The 19301-nt window shown below is 49.4% G+C and overlaps 2 protein-coding genes across 2 annotated transcripts; both read left to right on the forward strand.

The window, feature by feature from the left end:
• The first annotated feature begins 314 nt into the window (after window positions 1-314).
• On the forward strand, window positions 315-3842 carry fam110a (family with sequence similarity 110 member A). Its single transcript, XM_084436207.1, has 2 exons — window positions 315-441; window positions 2104-3842. Exon 2 carries the CDS (start codon window positions 2281-2283, stop codon window positions 3571-3573), a length of 1293 nt encoding a protein of 430 aa, XP_084292333.1. The 5' UTR covers window positions 315-441; window positions 2104-2280; the 3' UTR covers window positions 3574-3842.
• Window positions 3843-7857: 4015 nt separating this feature from the next.
• Window positions 7858-18574, forward strand: mfsd2al2 (major facilitator superfamily domain containing 2a-like 2; the record flags this gene model as incomplete). The annotated part of the gene is made up of 13 exons (XM_084435997.1): window positions 7858-7974; window positions 8418-8537; window positions 8682-8806; window positions 9062-9194; window positions 10204-10282; window positions 10821-10990; window positions 11468-11558; window positions 11802-11923; window positions 12090-12173; window positions 17517-17600; window positions 17716-17828; window positions 18109-18252; window positions 18397-18574. 13 exons carry the CDS (start codon window positions 7858-7860, stop codon window positions 18572-18574), a joined length of 1560 nt encoding a protein of 519 aa, XP_084292123.1.
• Window positions 18575-19301: the final 727 nt, after the last annotated feature.

Here is a 19301-nt window from a genome sequence, read left to right on the forward strand (position 1 = left end):
GACTGTCATTATCATTCAGATGTCTGGCATGAACCTTTTTCCTTTCAAATTTGAAAATTAGTCATTCACCAACATCCAGAGTGCCATGGTCTGACACATCAACATGCTGTCTGTATGGACAAAAGGGAAACTGTCATATCACCACAGGAAGAGAAGTTAGCAGTGTCACATGACCTAACAACCTAGTCTATTTCCTGGTGTGGGAGGGGAGTGATTGGCCAGAGCCGTCACAAGGGGCGGGCGGAGGAGGAGCACACAAGGAGGTAGTCCAACAGGTTTGGCTAGACTGTTCCAGCTCCCAGTGCTTACTACAGTTTCAGCCACATTCACACTCTACAGTCACATTCTGCAGTTGTTCTCCTGTGTGGTGGCGCCCCGAGCTGAAGAGGGGCCCACGGTTCAGCCGGACAGCTGGGGGGGGGTTCAGCTGACACTCTCAAGGTAAGTTTGTTCATGGCTGTGGAAGGCCCGTGTCTGATTGTGTACCCTACTAAACCAATACCTTCAGAAGGACAGGCCTGAACTTGTCAGAGCAAGACTATACGCCTCTCTATAGGTTTGTGTATGTGTGTGTGTATGTGTGTGTGTGTGTGTGTGTGTGTGTGCGCGCGCACATGTGTGTGTGTTTGTGCATACGTGCTTGTGTGTGTATCTGTGAGTGTGAGTGTACGTGTGCGTTTTCAAGTCTCTGATATTCACCAGTGTTGTAAGTTAGTCTTTTCACCAGCTTCCTGTTTCAGCCTGTGTTCTTTGCCTTTCCTTCTCCAAAACAGAACGTGTAGTGGCATGACCCTGAGTGTGAATCTGTTTGCTTTTTTACTTATTTTTAATCCGTTTTACATACCACTTTACATTCCTCTGTTTGCTATTCTGAGTCCATAGTACTACAGAGACACGCCATGACGCCTTCTGCAGAACGGTCTGAGCTCATGATTGGTTGATGGTGTTGATTGTACAGCACATGTGGGGGCTGGCTGGTCACATAGAGATGGAGAGATTGGGCTATGCAGAAGAAGGAAGAAGAAAGGGTGCAGGTAGACGGTTGTCGTGTCTCTCTCCTCTGCTGGGGTTCGGAGGCCTGGCTCTAGCAGGAATGAGAAGCATGCTGGGAATGCGTCCGTCAGATACAAAGCCCTCTACCTCCTCTTTCCACTTAAGCACAGATATATAACTGACGCGCGTCGGCCATAAAGCCCTTCCAAATCCATGACGGCACCATGGGAATATCTGCTACCCTTGGAACGGCGCGTGCCCTTGAATGACGAGGTTCTGCGGATTCTTCCTGAACTGCCGGCCTACTGTTTAGAACAAGCAGTGAGTGATAACCACCCGCTTGACTCACAGGTTCAAAAGGATGTGGACTGACAGACTTAAATAACCCTGGTCTGCAGATTGAAGAGGGTGGCCCAAAACAAACCCTGGCAACTGTGAGCTTTATTTAAAGATGGAGGGGCATTGTTCCCCTCTCTGACTACCAGCTGTTGCTGTGTGTGATAGGCTCTGTCTGAGTATCGCCCCAAACAATAGTTTGTTGACAGCTGTGTAGCTCCCCACCCCCTGTTGCTCTCCTCTCCGTCTGTCTTTTTACGAGCCCCACAGTGAATGAAAAACACGTTTATTGTGTGACTGTCTAGAGACTGATGGATGGGTGGGAGTAATTGTTCAAATGTGTCGGGGACAATCAGCCAATGAGCTCCGTCCTCTTTCCTCCTTGAATATATAATTTCTTCAGTGTGATTGGCTACATCCTGAGGTTTCCCGAGTGCAGAGGGAGGAGCTTTTGGCTGTAAGTCAACCTCAGCACTTATTATAGCTTAGTGTGGTTGAGAGTGTGAGTAGTACCTCTGTGCTGTGTCTGTGTGGAGGCCTTGAAGAGAGACATGCTTGGCCTGTTTCTGTGGTAAAACCGTTTCTGTGTTAATGTTGATTGTTCTCTAGCATGAATAGTCTCATTCTGTCACAGATCATGTTTGGCTACTTCCAGGTTGCCGTGGTGAGAGTGTATGTGTGTGTGTGTGTGTGTGTGTGTGTGTGTGTGTGTGTGCGTGTGTGTATATCATGTTGTTGTTGACAAAATGGTGCCTCTCTCTTCCTCTTCCTCAGGGTGTCCAGACTTCTAACATGTTCACGGTCTTCACGGTCCTGCGCTGACGATGGATTTCCAAAAGATATAAGTGGCCCAAAAAAAAGCAAGAGGAACACAGAAGACGTGGAGAAGCCGTCCCTCTCGCTGTTACTACTCCTCCTCCTCCTCCTCCTCCTCCTCCCCACCAACCCAGAATGTCTATGGAGGCTCTCCCCTTGAGACGGCCGGTGAAAGCTGCCCCCACGCCCCACCGCCTGCTCGCCAAGGGTCCGGAGTTCTACCGGTCCGCCCCGGTGGCCTCGGCGGCGGTGGCCTCAGGCGGTCGCAAGCAGAGCGCCGTAGAGCGTCTGGAGGCCGACAAGGCCAAGTACGTCAAGAGTCAAGTGGCGCTCTCCAAGCAGCAGCCGGTCAGACCGCCGCCCGCCGCGCGCCAGCCCCTGCTCTCTCCGTCGAGCGTGGCTCTGCGGCCCACCAGGCGGGTGCCACCGCCCCGCCCCAGCGCTCGCCAGGGGGGCGGAGCCCCGCTGGACCTGGAACACCTGAGCAACCTGATCAACGGGGTGAGCGAGGCGCCGCTGTCGCCCGCCGTAGACCCGGAGGAATGCCCCCCGTCTGAACGCAGCCACTCGGCCTGCTCTCCTTGCCCGTCTCCCTTGCCCGCTGCCGGGGGTGAGGCCGGGGAGGGTGCCGCCACCCCCTACCCTCCGTCCCCGGATTGGTCCAGCCCCGCCAAGGTGAGGGCGAAGGCTCCTGGCCCGGCGAAAGCGGAGGCCCCTACCTCCGCCGGCTCTCCGACCGCGGCGACCGTACGCAGAGTGGACGTCATGCCCCTCCGCGCCCGGCCGGGCCAGAGGCCGCCCGGCAGGCCCCAGCGGCAGATCCATCAGCCCCTCCTCCAGCCCGCGGCGCCATCACACCCGTACTTCCAGCTCCACGCCGCCGGCGCCACCGCTCCCCACCCACGACTCTTCCGCCCCAGAGCGACCCCGGGGCCCTCTCCGCTGAAAGCCGTCCCTGCTCCGTCCCCTCCACACGAGCCCACTCCTCTCCCCCCTACCGCTGCCGCCCTCCCCTTGGCGGATCCCCTGCTCCCCCCTCCCGCCTCCCCCGCCGTCACCCGCCTGTCGACCTCCAGCACCAGGAAGCGCCCGTCTCTGGCCCGCTCCAAGTCGGACATGAGTGACCGCTTCTCCCGGGCAGGGACAGACCTGGAGCGCTTCTTCAACCTGTGCGGCCTGGACCCGTCCGAGCTGCAGGCGCTGACCGGGCCGGCATCCGACATCGTGTCCGTGGCGCGCCTCCGCAGCGCCAGCGTGCCGGGGTCCGAGTGCGCGGCCGCCGGCCGGGAGGACGACCTGGAGGAGGACGAGGAGGTGGCGGAGCGGACTCCGTACGGGGTGTCTGTCATCGAGAGGAATGCCAGGGTGATCAAGTGGCTCTACGGCCTCCGCCAGGACAAGGACAGCGTTAGGAGCACCAACATGTAGAGAAGATGGACGCGTGAATGTCGACATGTTTAAAGGGGAGGAGCCATAGAGGTACTGCACATCTCAGACAAGCTTCTGAGAACCTGTAGCGTCCGACTGTGGACCACTGATTGGGTCAAATTACCATTACCATTGTAGATCTAGGTGATCCTGTAAATTCAGTGTATGATGTTGTTGGATCAGAGTGTTGGAGGTAATTTGGTATGTTATTTATTGAGAGATATTTGACCATCTTGATTTTTTCAAAGCAGGAGAATTTGTTTTTGTGAACTCTGAGAAACAGAAATGTGGTCATTGTTTTTGTTTCGTGCCATCTTTTTTTTTTTTTTTTACAATTTCTTTATTATTGACCTGCTCAAAAACGTTGTGTTTTCTCTTTCTGGGGCTGTGCCCAGTCTTTGTTTTTGGTTGTGACATGATCAGTCAAACGGTACAGTCAAATCTGCACATAGATGTCAATAAAGATTTATAATGAAGCAAACTGCATTTGAATCCTTGATTCCAATTTTAGAATTAATTCAATAACTTTTGATAGTTATTATAGGCTATTAATATAACTGTTCATACATACGGGATTAGTTAGATTGTCTTTGTAGTGGTTAGCTGCATGTAGCCTATGTTGCCTTTCTAATCTAGATGCTTGGCAACTGCAGTCAGGAAACAATGCAAAAAAAAGGGTAAAATAATAAAATAAAAATATAGCAATGAACGGGGCCAAGCCCTAACGCATCAAAGCCAACAAGCGAAACACGCCATAGCCACATTTGAGCTACCATTGAGCTACCACTAGCCTTTGATGTCAATGAAAATACAATGAAAGCGCAAGGGGGTGTTGTTGCACAAAAACACATATCACCATCATAATTTAATCTGACAATTTTGCATCCGATATGTAAGTTATAGAGCATTCCATGGCCTACCCATACAAGCAAGTTGAGCCCCATCTGGCCACAGGGGGCGCTACAGCAATTGATTGTGTGTTAGCCATCTTTAAGCATTTTGGCTTGGCTACCCTGTGGCCAATTTACTTCTTTTTTCTCAACCTACCTCAACATATGCTCTGGTACCATTGTACCAAGTTTCAGAAAAATCATCCTAGCGGTTAGGCCTAAACCGGAAAAGATCTCTCTTGGGCCCCCATTGGGAATGACCAGTAATGCAGGGCTAGCCTTGGGTTATATGTGCGGACATGCTTGCAAAGTTTTGTCGTGTTCTGTACAACCCTTCAGAAATGATACCACTTTATGTGAAACGCTACGGCTTCTGCAATCTTCATTGACTCATAGTTTCTGTTTTACTTTTCAAAAATGTGCCAAGATGGAACTTTAGATATTGTTCCCTAGATTCAAAGTCTTATGATTCTAGGTCAAACGGGGCATGAGATGTGTCTGTCATATGCCTTTGAAAGCGTGATGGTTGGCCTTTCACAAAAATGATATCGATATCAAATTTTAATCTCGTAATTTCGAGTCCAATGAGTAAATTGTAGAATATGAGATGACCTACCCATACAACCAAAGGGAAACCCATTTGGCTACAGGGGGCGCCACAGCAATCGATTGCGTTTTAGCCACTTTTAAGCATTTTGGCTTGTTATAGCACTACCCTGTGGCCAAATCTGCTTCATGTTTCTCAACCTACCTCACCATACGCTCTGGTACCATTTTCCCAAGTTTAGGAAAAATCGGCCTGGCGGTTAGGCCTAAACAGGAAATTAGCTCTCTAGCGCCCCCATTGGTTTTGATCAGGCCAATAATGCAGGGCTAGCCTTGGGTTATTAGGTACGGACATGCTTGCAAAGATTTGTGGTGTTCTGTACAAACCTTCAGAGCTTATATGCCTTTATGTGAAAAGCCATGCAAAGCCACGACCTTTGCAATCTTCATTGGCTCATAGTTTGTGTTTTATTAAACTTTTAAAAAATGTGCAGAGATGGAACTGTAGATATTATTCCTTAGATTATGTCTTCCGAGCGTGATGTGAATCCGTCAAACTTTCTAGGAAGAGATAGATTTTAAGCATTTTTCAAAAAATGCTAAATAGAAGAAAATTAATATAACCAGAAGTTATAGGTTATTGAGGCAAATTTGTTCATTGTGAGGAGAGACATATGTGGGCAAAGTCTCATGATTCTAGGTCAAACGGGGCATGAGATATGTCTGTCATATGCCTTTGAAAGCGTGATGGTTGGTCTTTCACAAAAATGCTTAAATCGTTATCAAATTTTAATGTGGTAATTTCGAGTCCAATGAGTAAGTTGTAGAACATGAGATGACCTACCCATACAACCAAAGGGAAACCTATTTGGCCACAGGGGGCGCCACAGCAATCGATGGCGTTTTAGCAACTTTTAAATGGTAAAATGGTAAATGGAATGCACTTATATAGTGCTTTTCCACCTTAGCGGCACTGAAAGCATTTTACATTCACCCATTCTCACACACATTCACACACCAATGGCGGTAGCTGCCATGCAAGGTGCTAACCTGCTCATTGGGACCAATTTGGGGTAAGGTGTCTTGCTCAAGGACACTTCGACATGTGGACAGTCGGAGCTGGGATTCGAACTACTGACCCTTCGATCACTGAACGACCTGCTCTACCAACTGAGCTACAGCCGCCGCTAAGCATTTTGGCTTGTTATAGCGCCACCCTGTGGCCAAATCTGCTTCAGATTTCTCAACCTACCTCACCATACGCTCTGATACCATTGTCCCAAGTTTATGAAAAATCGGCCTGGCGGTTAGGCCTAAAACTTTTAAAAAATGTGCAGAGATGGAACTGTAGATATTATTCCTTAGATTATGTCTTCCGAGCGTGATGTGAATCCGTCAAACTTTCTAGGAAGAGATAGATTTTAAGCATTTTTCAAAAAATGCGAAATAGAAGAAAATGTATATAACCGGAAGTTATAGGTTATTTAGGCAAATTTGTTCATTGTGAGGAGAGACATATGTGGGCAAAGTGTCATGACTCTAGGTTAAACGGGGCATGAGATATGTCTGTCATATGCCTTTGAAAGCGTGATGGTTGGCCTTTCACAAAAATGCTCATATCAATATCAAATTTTAATCTGGTAATTTCAAGTCCAATGAGCAAGTTGTAGAACATGAGATGACCTACCCATACAACCAATAGGAAACCCATTTGGCCACAGGGGGCACACAGCAATCGATTGCGTTTTGGCCACTTTTAAGCATTTTGGCTTCTTATAGCGCCACCCTGTGGCCAATCTGCTTCATATTTCTCAAGGTACCTTACATTATGCTGTGGTACAACTGTATTAGGTTTCCGAAGAATCGGCTTGGCAGTAAGGCCAAAACGGGAAATGAGCTCTCTAGTGCCCCCATTGGGTTTGATCGGGCCAATAATGCATGGCTAGCCTTGGGTTATAGGTGCGGACATGCGTGCAAAGTTTTGACTCTAGTCAAACGGGGCATGAGCTATGCCTGTTCAAATTTCGCAATTTCAGTGGGCTGCTATTGTGCCCCCTATTGGCCAATTGATGTAAGACTTGCTCCATTGCCTAATCGCATGATCCTCTACCATCGTGCACATTTTCTTAAAAAGTGACCAATCGGTTCTATAGGCTGCCATTGACTGAATGGCAGAAGAAGAAGAAGAAGCAGAAGAAGAAGAAGAAGAAGAAAACTACCAATAACATGGAGAGAACTAGCTCACAGGAACGGGATGGTCAGGCTGCTATGGCAACTGTGTCAAAATGCACATAAAGCAACGAGAGGGGAAGTTACTGTTCTTCTCCACTAGAGGTCATGATAGTCCATATTGATTTGACTTGTTTGTAGACCTACCACTCGGTAGCTTGTTTCTTTCATTCCATGTGATGTGAGATATAATCTAAATAATTACCATTTACAAAAAGCATGTTTGGGTTTCTCCACAATATGTAAAAGTAGGTTAGAGCACTTTTTCTTGGTTGTTTTATCCTTTAGAGTGGCCTTTCTGGGTGGTTGGTATGGTTGTTGGTTCTGAATGGAACTTCTCACTTTCAAAGCCACTAGTGCTGTTTTGCCAGATACCTGTGGGATTAAAGAGAGAGAGTGAGAGAGAGAGAGAGAGAGAGAGAGAGAGAGAGAGTGAGAGATAAAGAGAGAGAGAGATAATTGCACCTATTGTTGAGAAACAAGGTGTAAAGTGGTCGATACTCAAACCAGAGGCAAAGAAAAAGAGTGGAAGTACAGAACAGACCTTCTCTCAGTGGTAGATTCCCTGGAGACGTGGACTACATTTACCAGTGCCTAACTCCTACTGTAACTCCTAAAGATGGGATGCCTCAAAGCCTTCACAGACCAACTACAGACCCTGAAGAGACAGCTACTTCCACATGCCATAGGTTGTCAAGGCAGAAACAAGTGCAAGAACCGTCAACGCCAGGCTTCTGTAAGCTTAATGTTATTGAACAAATTTTTTATGTTTTGTATTACCCTTAATCTGCATAGCACTAAGCCTGTTCTGACTACAGCATAACACTGGACACCTGACAGAGCAGCCATTGTATCTTGAAGTGGTCAGTGCCAAGGATTGGATTCTTACCCAGGGTCTATGTGTTACAAAGCTACACAACTGGACTGTCGTGCTGTAGCCTACTTGCTGTGGTCTAAATCAATAAGGATTGATAACACTACACGTACATTGCTTTTCGGTTGGGGTTGTGCTCACCAAGCTATAGCCAGAGCAGAGAAATACAAAAGCCAAACATTTCCATTAGGCTACTTTACCCCTCTCTTGGTGTCCCTCTCTCTCTCTCTTCTCTCTCTCTCTCTCTCTCTCTCTCTTTCACTTATCTTCCTCCGCCAAACGTTTCTGGTATCCGGTCATTGTAGCGTCCAGGAGGGATCCCTCTCTCCAGGAAGCTGTGCTATGCGGTGGGAGGAGTGCCCTATCAGATTACAAACATTGCCGTGGGCCTCTCTCTACAGATTTTCCTGCTGGATGTAGTACAGGTGTGTTGGTCTTAAGCCTATTCCGATGTATAACTAGCCTGTGCATACAGTAACTCTGCCATAAGTCGTGTCACTGAGTGCCTATATGTAATGTGTAAACCTATCAGTCATGTTTTGTGTGCGTTCCATCCTGGCTCTTTCCAGATAGAGGCCTTCTATGTCTCTCTGATCTTGTTTTTGAGTCGGGCCTGGGATGCTGTAACGGACCCCCTGGTGGGCTACCTGGTCAGCCGAAGTGGCCGCACCCCCATCGGCAAACTCATGCCGTGGTCAGTGTGGCTGAGTTGAGAGATATATAATACACACGTCGACAATGGGTGCTGGGTTAAGGATAAGTCATGGGTTGTAGATAGAACCCGCACACCGGCTGTAATTTAGCAGGACTTCTTTATTCAAACAACGTTTTGATCCTTGTGGATCTTCATCAGCTCAGTAGCATGGCTCTCAGCACACACAAAAAAGAACACCAAGTCAAGTCCTTCACTCTCTGAACCGTTTCTAACGGCATTTCTCGTATCTTTCAGGGTGGTTCTATCCATGCCGTTCACAGTCCTCTCCTACGTTCTGCTGTGGTTCGTCCCTCATGGCTCCGTGTCTGAGGCCTTCAGTGTTCCGTGGTTCCTCGCAGCCAGCTGCCTGTTTGAGACCCTCATGAGTGTGAGATCTCCCGTACTGTCATATACCACTCTCTGCATCCACACAAGACCACAATCCCCTCTTCTCACCATCCACACACCACACAACCCCTAAACCTATCTGGCGTTCCATCCTCCTCGACTCCAGCTAACAACGCTCCACCATCATTGCTTTATTTCAACGGATCAGTCTGCGATGTTACGCTCCTAAGCAGCAGGTTATCATTGACTAGGGGCGGCATGTACGTAGCTCGGGAGGTAGAGCGGCCAGCTGGGGATCCTTACGTCCCCGGTTCGATCCCAGCTCCCAGCATTATGCCAAAGTGTCCTTGAGCAAGACAATGAACCCCCAAATCGCTCACGTGCGGCACCGTGGCGCAGTACCTAGTACTGTCGCCTCACAGCAAGAAGGTCTCCGGGCCTTTCTGTGCGGCGTTTGCATGTTCCCCCTGTGTTTGCAAGGGTTTCCTCCCAAAGAACCCAATATGAAAAACATGCAGAAGAACAGATCCTCTTCAGTCTGGTCCCTGACCAGGACTTGGACTGAGCACTTGGACTTGTTCCCCGGGCGCCATGATCGATGGCTGCCCCACTGCTCCTGGCTGCCCCTGGAGGAGGAGGGCTTGGATGGGATAACTGCTGAGAACAATTTCCACTGGCGACCACTGAACGTGCGTGTGAGTGTGTGTGTGTGTGTGTGTGTGTGTGTGTGTGTGTGTGTGTGTGTGTGTGTGTGTGGGTGTGTGTGTGTGTGTGTGTGTGTGTTCTTGCCCCTCACTCACGTGTGTTGTGTTATCACTTATGGCCAATAAACCCTCGAGGTCACCACGGTTGCGCCTTTTTTGAAAACTTGACTGGTTAAAGGGTTCACTTCTTCCCTTCTACAGTGTTGCCATGGTGACTGTATCTCATGTCATGTTCTTCACTGTGTCACCGTGACCATGGTAACCGCTGCGTGTCTCGCTCCTCTGCTCTGCTACTGTGCCTCCGTACGCACGGTCACCGTGGTTTCTGTCTCGCTCCGTTCACAGTGTTTCAACGTCCCCTACCTCTCACTCAACATGTCTCTGGGGGGAGACCAGAGGGACAGAGACTCTGCCACAGCCTACAGTAAGAGCCCACACACACACACACACACACACACACACACATACATACACATAAACACACACAAACACACACTCTCCTTCACCCCAAACAAGTATTAAAGGTGCGGTAAATGAAGTACACTAAAACACTAAAATGAAATAAATCCGTAAGGACTGTAATAAGTGCATCCAATCATTTTGAGTTGCCAATGAAAGCGAAATGATCGGATGGCTTATTTGTCAACCTACCTACCTGCCTAGCGAGTGTCATTTGTTTTCCCTGACTTTGGAGGAGTGCCTGAACGGAGGGGCGGGGATTATGTTGGTTGCATTTTCAAAAATCTGTCAACATTTTTTCCTAACAGGAAATCACAAGCTGCGTACTGCACCTTTAAGTAGCCTGGTTTTCAGCTGTGTGTTTTCCTGTGTCCCTTACCACCAGTTCCTTCCCTATTGCGTAGTCATAAGTGATCACTGTCTTCCTGTCTGTCTTTCTACCCAGTCTGAGTCATAAGTCACTCCCCCTCCCTCCACCGCGTCTCTGTCTCTCTCCCCTACAGGGATGACTGTGGAGATGATGGCCATGTTGGGGGCCTCAGTGATTCAGGGCCAGGTCATGGCGGTGTACAACACGGAGAGAGAGGGAACCTGTCATCAGCTGGGCCAGACCACCGAGCTCGCTCAGAACAACCCTTCCACCACGCCACACCCCGCTACGCTACAGGCCACCGTAACGACACTTTTCAACCTCTTCCTCTTGTTAAAGACACACTGTGGGGCCGTGGTGAACGGGACTGTCTGGGCCCCAGTTGCACACCCTGACTCTTGTGGCAGTGAACTCCAGCAGTCCCAGGGATATCACATTACCCTGTGATTAACTGTACTTTGCTCAACAAAGGACATTGTTCAGCGTGTGTGTGTGTGTGTGTGTGTGTGTGTGTGTGTGTGTGTGTGTGTGTGTGTGTGTGTGTGTGTGCGTGTATGTGTCTGTGTGTGTGTGTGTGTGTGTGTTGGGGAGGGTGCATTGTGAATTTATCTCAGTTTACAATACTTGCAGACAGGCTATGTTAGTCTGTTTGTAGGCACTGTGTGTGTGTGTGTGTGTGTGTGTGTGTGTGTGTGTGTGTGTGTGTGTGCGCGTGTGTGTATGTTTCACTTTGTATACATACAGTAGAAGTCAGGTATTTTGTATTTTTTCTCTCTCTAGAGAAAGGCTTTCCTGACCTCTGCTCTGGTCATGGGTGGGCTGATCTTCCTCTGCTGTCTGGTTCTGTACCTGGGAGTGAAAGAGCAGCAGGGTGAGTCAGACATGGGGAATCCTGGGTAGGAGGGGTCAGTCCGGGCCTACCAGGCACAGACAAACGTAAGCCACCACAATGGGGTCAAGAGTTCAGTGCTGAGAGGCAGTGGGGCTAGAAGATGATTGGCCGTGGACAGAGTTTTCACTTGTTTCACGTTTCAGAACAGGGATAGTGATTAAGTCAGGCCAGTGTTGTATGTCTCTGTCCTTTTCTTTATTCTGTCTGTGGTTTTACCTGCAGCTCCTCTCTGCACTCAGGAGACAGTGCGTATGTCCTATTTCTCTTCTCTAAAGATGCTAGTGGGGCATGTTCCATATCAACGACTTGTTATGGGATTCCTTTTTGCTGCACTTGCCTTCCAGGTAAGATTTTAACCAATAGCTTGTCACATCATTCTGTCATTGTTTTTTCCTATGTGCACCAGTCATATTCAAATTGCCCCTGACATATTATAGACCTATTATATACATTATATATTATAAGTATAATAATTCTTGATTTTTTCTGTCATCCATCATTTATTCACAGATGTCTTTGGGGAACTTTGCACTGTTTTGCAGCCATGCAGCTGGACTTGGAGGTCAGCTCCAACACCTTCTCCTGGTTCTTCTGGTGAGATCTTGCTCATTGCTAACCACCGTTGCCACTGTGCTAACACACACACACACACAGGCGCGCGCACACACACACACACACACACACACACACACACACACACACACACACACACACACACACACACACACACACACACACACACACACACACACACACACACACACACACACACACACACACACACACACGCACACACACACACACACACTGTGACACACACACACACACACACACACACACACACACACTCATGACACTTTGTACAAGTACAAACTGTAACAGACTCATCCACAGTATTATCCCACCAGCAACCTCCACACTTACTGTATATTGTCCACAAACATACACTACTGTATTTAACATGGTATGGCATTTACACCATAGGACATTATTGTCACGATGCTAACTTAAAAGTACTGAGTTTAAGTACAGGACGCTGAGCATAGGAGCCAAAAACAAACTTGCTTTAATCCAAAAGAAGGTCCCACAAAGGGTAACAAAGGTACTGGCGTATCCTAGAAACATATGAGGCTCGAATGCATGGCAAAACACAGACACGTCTTAAATACAGGTGCATGTAATCAGCAACCAAACAGGTGAACCCACTTAGGGTGAGCCAACCCGAATCAGTCCACAAAATCCAAGTACGGTGCACTCTGCCGCCATCTGCTGGACATCTTGGGACACTACGGCGCAGTGCTGACAGTGCCCCCCTCCCGACGACCACCTCCAGGTGGGCCAGGTTTGAGAGGGTGGGCGCGGTGAAAGGCGCGGATGAGGCCAGGATCCAGGACGTGCCGGGAGGGCACCCATGAGCGCTCCTCCGGGCCGTAGCCCTCCCAGTCTATCAGGTACTGGAGGCCCCGCCCCCACCGCCGGGAATCCAGCAGCCTCCGGACGGTGTAGACCGGGCCACCAGCGATGACCCGCGGAGGGGGCGGCAGCGGGGCAGGCCTGGACAAGGGTGAGGAGAATAGAGGTTTCAATAAGGAGACATGGAACACCGGTCTCACCCGGAGAGTCCTAGGAAGTTTGAGTTTGTAAGCCACCGGGTTAACCCTCCTCTCCACAGGAAACGGGCCGATGAACCGGGGAGTGAACTTGGTGTCTGTGCGCAGAGGCAGGTTCTTGGTGGAGAGCCACACTTTCTGTCCAGGGCGGAACGTCGGGGTAGGCCGTCTCCTGCGATTGGCCTGGATTCGATGGCGTTCGGTGGTGCGCGTAAGCGCAGCACGGGCCTTTTTCCAGGACTGGCGGCACCTGGCCACAGCAGCATCCGCAGAGGGGACCGCTGACTCGGACTGTTGAGAGGGAAAAAACGGTGGGACAAATCCATACTGAACCTCAAAAGGGGACATACCGGTGGATGACCCACTCAGTTGGTTGTGGGCGATTTCAGCCCACACCAGCTTCCGACTCCAGGCACCCGGATTGGATGAGACCATACAGCGCAAGTATTTCTCCAGTTCCTGGTTCACACGTTCCGTCTGTCCATTACTCTCGGGATGATAGCCTGAAGAAAGACTGACAGATGTTTCAAACAAGGACCAAAATGCACACCAATACTTGGACATGAATTGGGGGCCTCTATCAGAGACAATGTCACTTGGGATGCCATGGTAACGCACCACCTCCCGGACCACCACATCGGCGGTTTCCTTCGCTGAAGGCAGCTTAGGTAAAGGGACAAAGTGGGCAGCTTTAGAGAACCGGTCCACGATTACAAAAATCACAGTGTTGCCATCAGAAGGTGGTAGGCCTGTGATGAAATCCATCGAAATGTGGGACCATGGTCGATATGGGACCGGCAGGGGGTGAAGCAGGCCTGCCGGGGCTTGGTTCCCTGACTTCTGTGTAGCACAGACTGTACATGCGTGGACATATTCCTCAATGTCGCTTCTCATGCGCGGCCACCAAAAGTGGCGGCTAACTAGCTCTACTGTGCGGGCAGTCCCCGGATGCCCCGTCACTGGTGAGTCATGCCCCCACTGTAGAACATCAGAGCGGGCGTTGAGTGGGACATACAGATGGCCCAGGGGTACTCCACCAGGACCCGGATCCTCCTCTTGCGCACGCAGGACGGCGTCCTCCAGGGCAAGCGTCACCTGTCCCACCACACAGCTGGGGGGAATGATGCACTCGGGGACAGGGTCAGTAACATCAATGTCATACTGTCGTGATAAGGCATCAGCCTTGGCGTTCTTGGTTCCGGGGCGAAACGTGATGATAAACCTGAATCGGGTGAAAAACAGAGCCCACCTGGCTTGTCGGGGGTTCAGGCGTTTGGCTCCACGGATGTACTGGAGGTTTTTATGATCCGTGATGACAGTGAATGGGTGGCGTGCTCCTTCTAGCCAGTGTCTCCATTCCTCAAGCGCCCGTAGGATGGCCAACAGCTCCCTGTCACCGGCGTCGTAGTTCCTTTCAGCGTCACTGAGCTTGCGAGAGAAAAAGGCACACGGGTGAGTCTTATTGTCCATACCTGACTTCTGGGAAAGCACGGCTCCAACTCCAGAACCGGACGCGTCCACCTCCAATACAAACGGTAGGGTAGGGTCAGGATGCCTCAGCAGGGGAGCCGACGTGAACTGAGCCTTGAGGTGCTCGAATGCCGCTTGTGCCTCCGGGGTCCATCTGAGTTTGGTCGGTGCTCCACGGGTCACTGCTGTGATGGGTGCTACAATGGAGCTGAAACCTCGGATGAAACGACGATAGAAGTTAGCAAATCCCACAAAACGTTGTACCTGTTTGAGAGTGGTAGGAACCGGCCAGTCCAGTACTGCTTGCACCCTGGATTGGTCCATGATCACACCGTCAGGGGAGATGACATACCCCAAAAAGGAGGTGCGTGCAACATGGAACTCACACTTCTCTAGTTTGACAAACAGCTGATTGTCCAGTAACCGCTGTAGGACCTGCCGGACGTGCTGACGATGTTCTGTAAGGGACTTGGAGAAGATGAGCACATCATCGAGGTAAACAAACACACTGCGGTTGAGGAAGTCTCTGAGCACATCGTTTACAAAGGCTTGGAACACAGCGGGTGCATTAGTCAGACCAAACGGCATCACGTAGTATTCATAATGTCCACTAGGGGTGCTAAATGCAGTCTTCCACTCATCGTTCTCTCTGATGCAGACCAAATGGTAAGCGTTCCGCAGGTCTAGTTTGGTGAACACTGTAGCTCCTCCAAGGAGGTCAAAAGCAGAAGACATGAGTGGCAACGGATATTTGTTTTTCACTGTGATGTTGTTCAGTGCTCGGTAGTCTATGCATGGTCGTAGACCACCATCTTTCTTGGGTACAAAAAAGAAACCTGCTGACACGGGTGAGGTCGAGGGCTTAATAAGCCCATTGGTAAGGGACTCACTAATGTAATCCTCCATGGCCTGAGTCTCTGGGACGGAGAGAGGGTACAGTCGTCCCCGGGGGGGAATAGTGTTAGGCAACAGGTCAATGGCACAGTCATAAGATCTGTGAGGGGGTAGTTCTGTAGCTCTAGTCTTACTAAACACTTCAGCTAAGTCATGATACTCGGCAGGGACTGAAGTGAGCTCAGGAGATGAACAGGCAGCGGAACACTCCATCACAGGTGTAAAATGATTGGCTGAAACACACTCTGAGCTCCATGACAAAATTGCCCCAGTGGACCAATTGATTAGGGGGTTGTGCTTCTGGAGCCAGGGAAACCCTAGTACTACCATGTCATGGTGGGAATCGACTAAAGCCAAAGAGATAGTCTCTTTATGTGAACCAATCTGTAGCGATAAGGGGCGTGTCATGTAGTCGATCTTACCGGAGCCTAGGGGTCGTCCGTCGAGTGCCTGTATTCTCACAGGATTGGGAAGAGCCATGACCGGTAGACCGAGGCGTGTGACCAGAGCAGAGTTCATCAGATTCTCCTCTGAACCGGAATCGATCAGCACAGTGATTGGGATGTTCTCAGGGTTCTCTGAGGTCCAGGTGAGTTGAGCACTCAGGGATAGGCGCTTAGCTGGGTTGGGGGACTGAGATCGGACCAAACTGCTCACTAAGCTGTCCCCTTCCCCTAATGAGCGTTTTCGTTTCCCTGCAGCTGGGGGCATCGGTCTCTGTAATGACCAGCCTCACCGCAGTAAAGACAGCATCTCTCTCTGCGGCGACGCTCTCTTTCAGCAGGTGTGATGCGGTACCTGCCTATCTCCATAGCCTCCGCTTGAGTGGGCTGAGCAGCGGGAGCTGACGCGCTCTGTGGCGAACGCGCTTGGGGCTGTGCGGAGTTGGGAAGCCTGCGCTCACGCCTCCTTTCGCGTATGCGCTGATCGAGGCAGATAGAGGTGGTAATGAGCTCATCTAAAGTGGCACCCCACTCCCGACTAGCCAAATCATCTTTGACCGCCTCAGACAGGCCGTTATAAAAAGTGGTCAAAAGTGCTTCATTGTTCCATTTACTCTCAGCTGCCAAGGTGCGGAATTCTATAGCATACTCAGAAACGGCTCTGGCCCCTTGGCGGAGCGTGCTGATGCGGCGTGCTGCTTCTCTGCCACTCACAGGATGGTTGAAAACCTGGCGTAGTGCTTTAGAGAACTCTGCTGCATTAGCACAAAGTGGGGAACTAGCCTCCCACAGGGCAGTAGCCCACACTAGAGCTTTACCTGAGAGCAGAGAAATCATAAAAGCGACCTTAGCTCTTTCTGAGGGGAACTGATCTGGCTGCATAACAAAAAACAGGTCACATTGAGTCAAAAATCCCTGACAGGTCTCTGGGACGCCATCATACCGCTCCGGTTTCTGAAGGAATGTCTTGCCGCCTGGGGGGTTCTGTTGATGCATTTGCTGTGTTATCCAGGTCTGGATCTGCTGGATTGAGGATCCTTGGGTTTTCAAAGCTCCGAGCACTTGGGATAGGCTGATGTCCGCTCCTTCAGCGCCTGTTAAACTCATGTTGATGATTCGAGCCTACTGTCACGATGCTAACTTAAAAGTACTGAGTTTAAGTACAGGACGCTGAGCATAGGAGCCAAAAACAAACTTGCTTTAATCCAAAAGAAGGTCCCACAAAGGGTAACAAAGGTACTGGCGTATCCTAGAAACATATGAGGCTCGAATGCATGGCAAAACACAGACACGTCTTAAATACAGGTGCATGTAATCAGCAACCAAACAGGTGAACCCACTTAGGGTGAGCCAACCCGAATCAGTCCACAAAATCCAAGTACGGTGCACTCTGCCGCCATCTGCTGGACATCTTGGGACACTACGGCGCAGTGCTGACAATTATTTCATATAAAAGAGTGTGTTAAAATAGCAAACGTGCCCATTGTTTTTTCATACGTGTCTTGGAATTGTCCTGACAGACTGCAGCCATTGTAGCTGTTCCACTGTGGCAGGCCCTCCTAGTGAGGGTGGGGAAAAAGACCACGGTCCTCGCTGGTCTATCGGTGAGCACCGTTTCCTCCCTTTTATGACGATGATCATTTCTCCACCATAATCAAGATGAGAATCCATTTTAATTCTTCCCGTGTGATGCGTTTGTGTATTTTCCCCATACCAAAGCTCTTCATCCCTGCCGTAGTGATCATAGCATCTGTGCCTAACAACCTGCCAGTCTTCATGGCCACCTGTGTCCTGTTGGGATTCAGTGTGGCAGCCATGTTCCTGCTGCCGTGGTGAGTTAGAACCCAGACAAAAGCCCCCTAGCGCCCAGTCCCACGCTCACTACTGCACCCTGCTCTGGCTCTGTCACTCCTAATGAGAATCAACAAAGAACAGCACATGATTTATTCACATACTGAGACCCTCCCTCACTGGACCGCCTGTCTATCAAGTGTTGAATGTTCTAGCAACGTTTTTCATACCTTGTAATTTATGCCAAAATCTGCACTACTGTGTCGTGAAGGAGACGGTTGAGTTATGGTTTTCCAGCCAGTCTCTGGCCTTGTGCTGCAGGTCCATGCTCCCAGATGTGGTGGATGACTTTGCCATGCAAAACCCCCGCTGCAAGGACCTGGAGCCCCTGTTTTTCTCCTGCTATGCCTTCTGCAATAAGCTAGGCGGAGGACTGTCTGCTGGAATCTCAACCATGACATTGCAGTGAGTCATCCTTCCATCCACCTGCTCCTCCCTTCCTTCCTCTCTCTCTGTCCCTCTCTCTCTCTCTGTTCCTCCTCGTTCCAGGAGTTATCTCATTCTCCCATTCATGTATGTTTGTATTTATGTGTTTGCATTTGTGTATAGTTTTGTCGGTTACGAAGCGAGCGCATGTAGCCATGGTGATGGAGTGGTGATGGCTCTGGTGGTGCTGTTCGCTCCCGTGCCCATCACCCTGCTGCTGGTCGGGCTGGTCTTCTTCCACCTGTACCCTATCAACGAGGAACGCCGCCTCCAGATCCAATCACATCTGCTCGGAAGGTGAGTCCTGTAGACCAGTCGTTTGATAAATAAATAAAATAGCCTACAGCTTTTGAAAGTGATTTGAGAGAGTGATAACAAATACACGTTGTTACAGTTTTGTTTTTTCTCTGATCAGACTAGAAGCTGTATCACAAACAGATGGAGAGGCCCAATCAGAACACCAACCACAGTCCAGTCAAAGATCAAGCTTCAAGTCACAGCTAACTACGAAGTCCAGATCAGACAAGTCTTACACAAAACCAAATCACAAATATCACAAAAACCCCACCGAGTTGAATAACCTGTCAATCACATCTGTTCCCTCTTCAGAAACCGCCCCAAAAGATGTCAGGCAAAAGGTATACCACCATTCTCATAAGAGTCACCCAGATTACCCTACATCAAAACTCAGACAAGATCATTACTGCAATTATCCCAAATCTGATCATATGCCTCTGTCTGATCAATTACAGGTGAAATCAAAAGTCACATGGGTATAGCATTACAATAGGCCTAAGTTTATTTTACCTTGGCTACAGAAAGCCATTTAATTTCCCATTGGCCTATGTTTTGTGTGAAGAAAATGAATCACTGAGATGAAATGCCAATAAATTACAGTTGTAAATGTAACATAGTTTGAGTTTCATTATTTCCTTTTAACATATTTCCCTCTAGACGGCATTTTACCTTATCTATGAGTGAGTTTACCTATACAAATAAAGTTTGTTGTTGTCATTTTCACTGTGATT

This window comes from Borostomias antarcticus (assembly GCF_949987555.1).
Source record: "Borostomias antarcticus genome assembly, chromosome: 3".
NCBI classification, from domain to species: Eukaryota; Metazoa; Chordata; class Actinopteri; order Stomiiformes; family Stomiidae; genus Borostomias; species Borostomias antarcticus.

Bases quoted from the DNA above. Each gene is read 5' to 3' on its own strand.
- fam110a (XM_084436207.1), top strand. From the start codon at position 2,281: ATGTCTATGGAGGCTCTCCCCTTGAGACGGCCGGTGAAAGCTGCCCCC.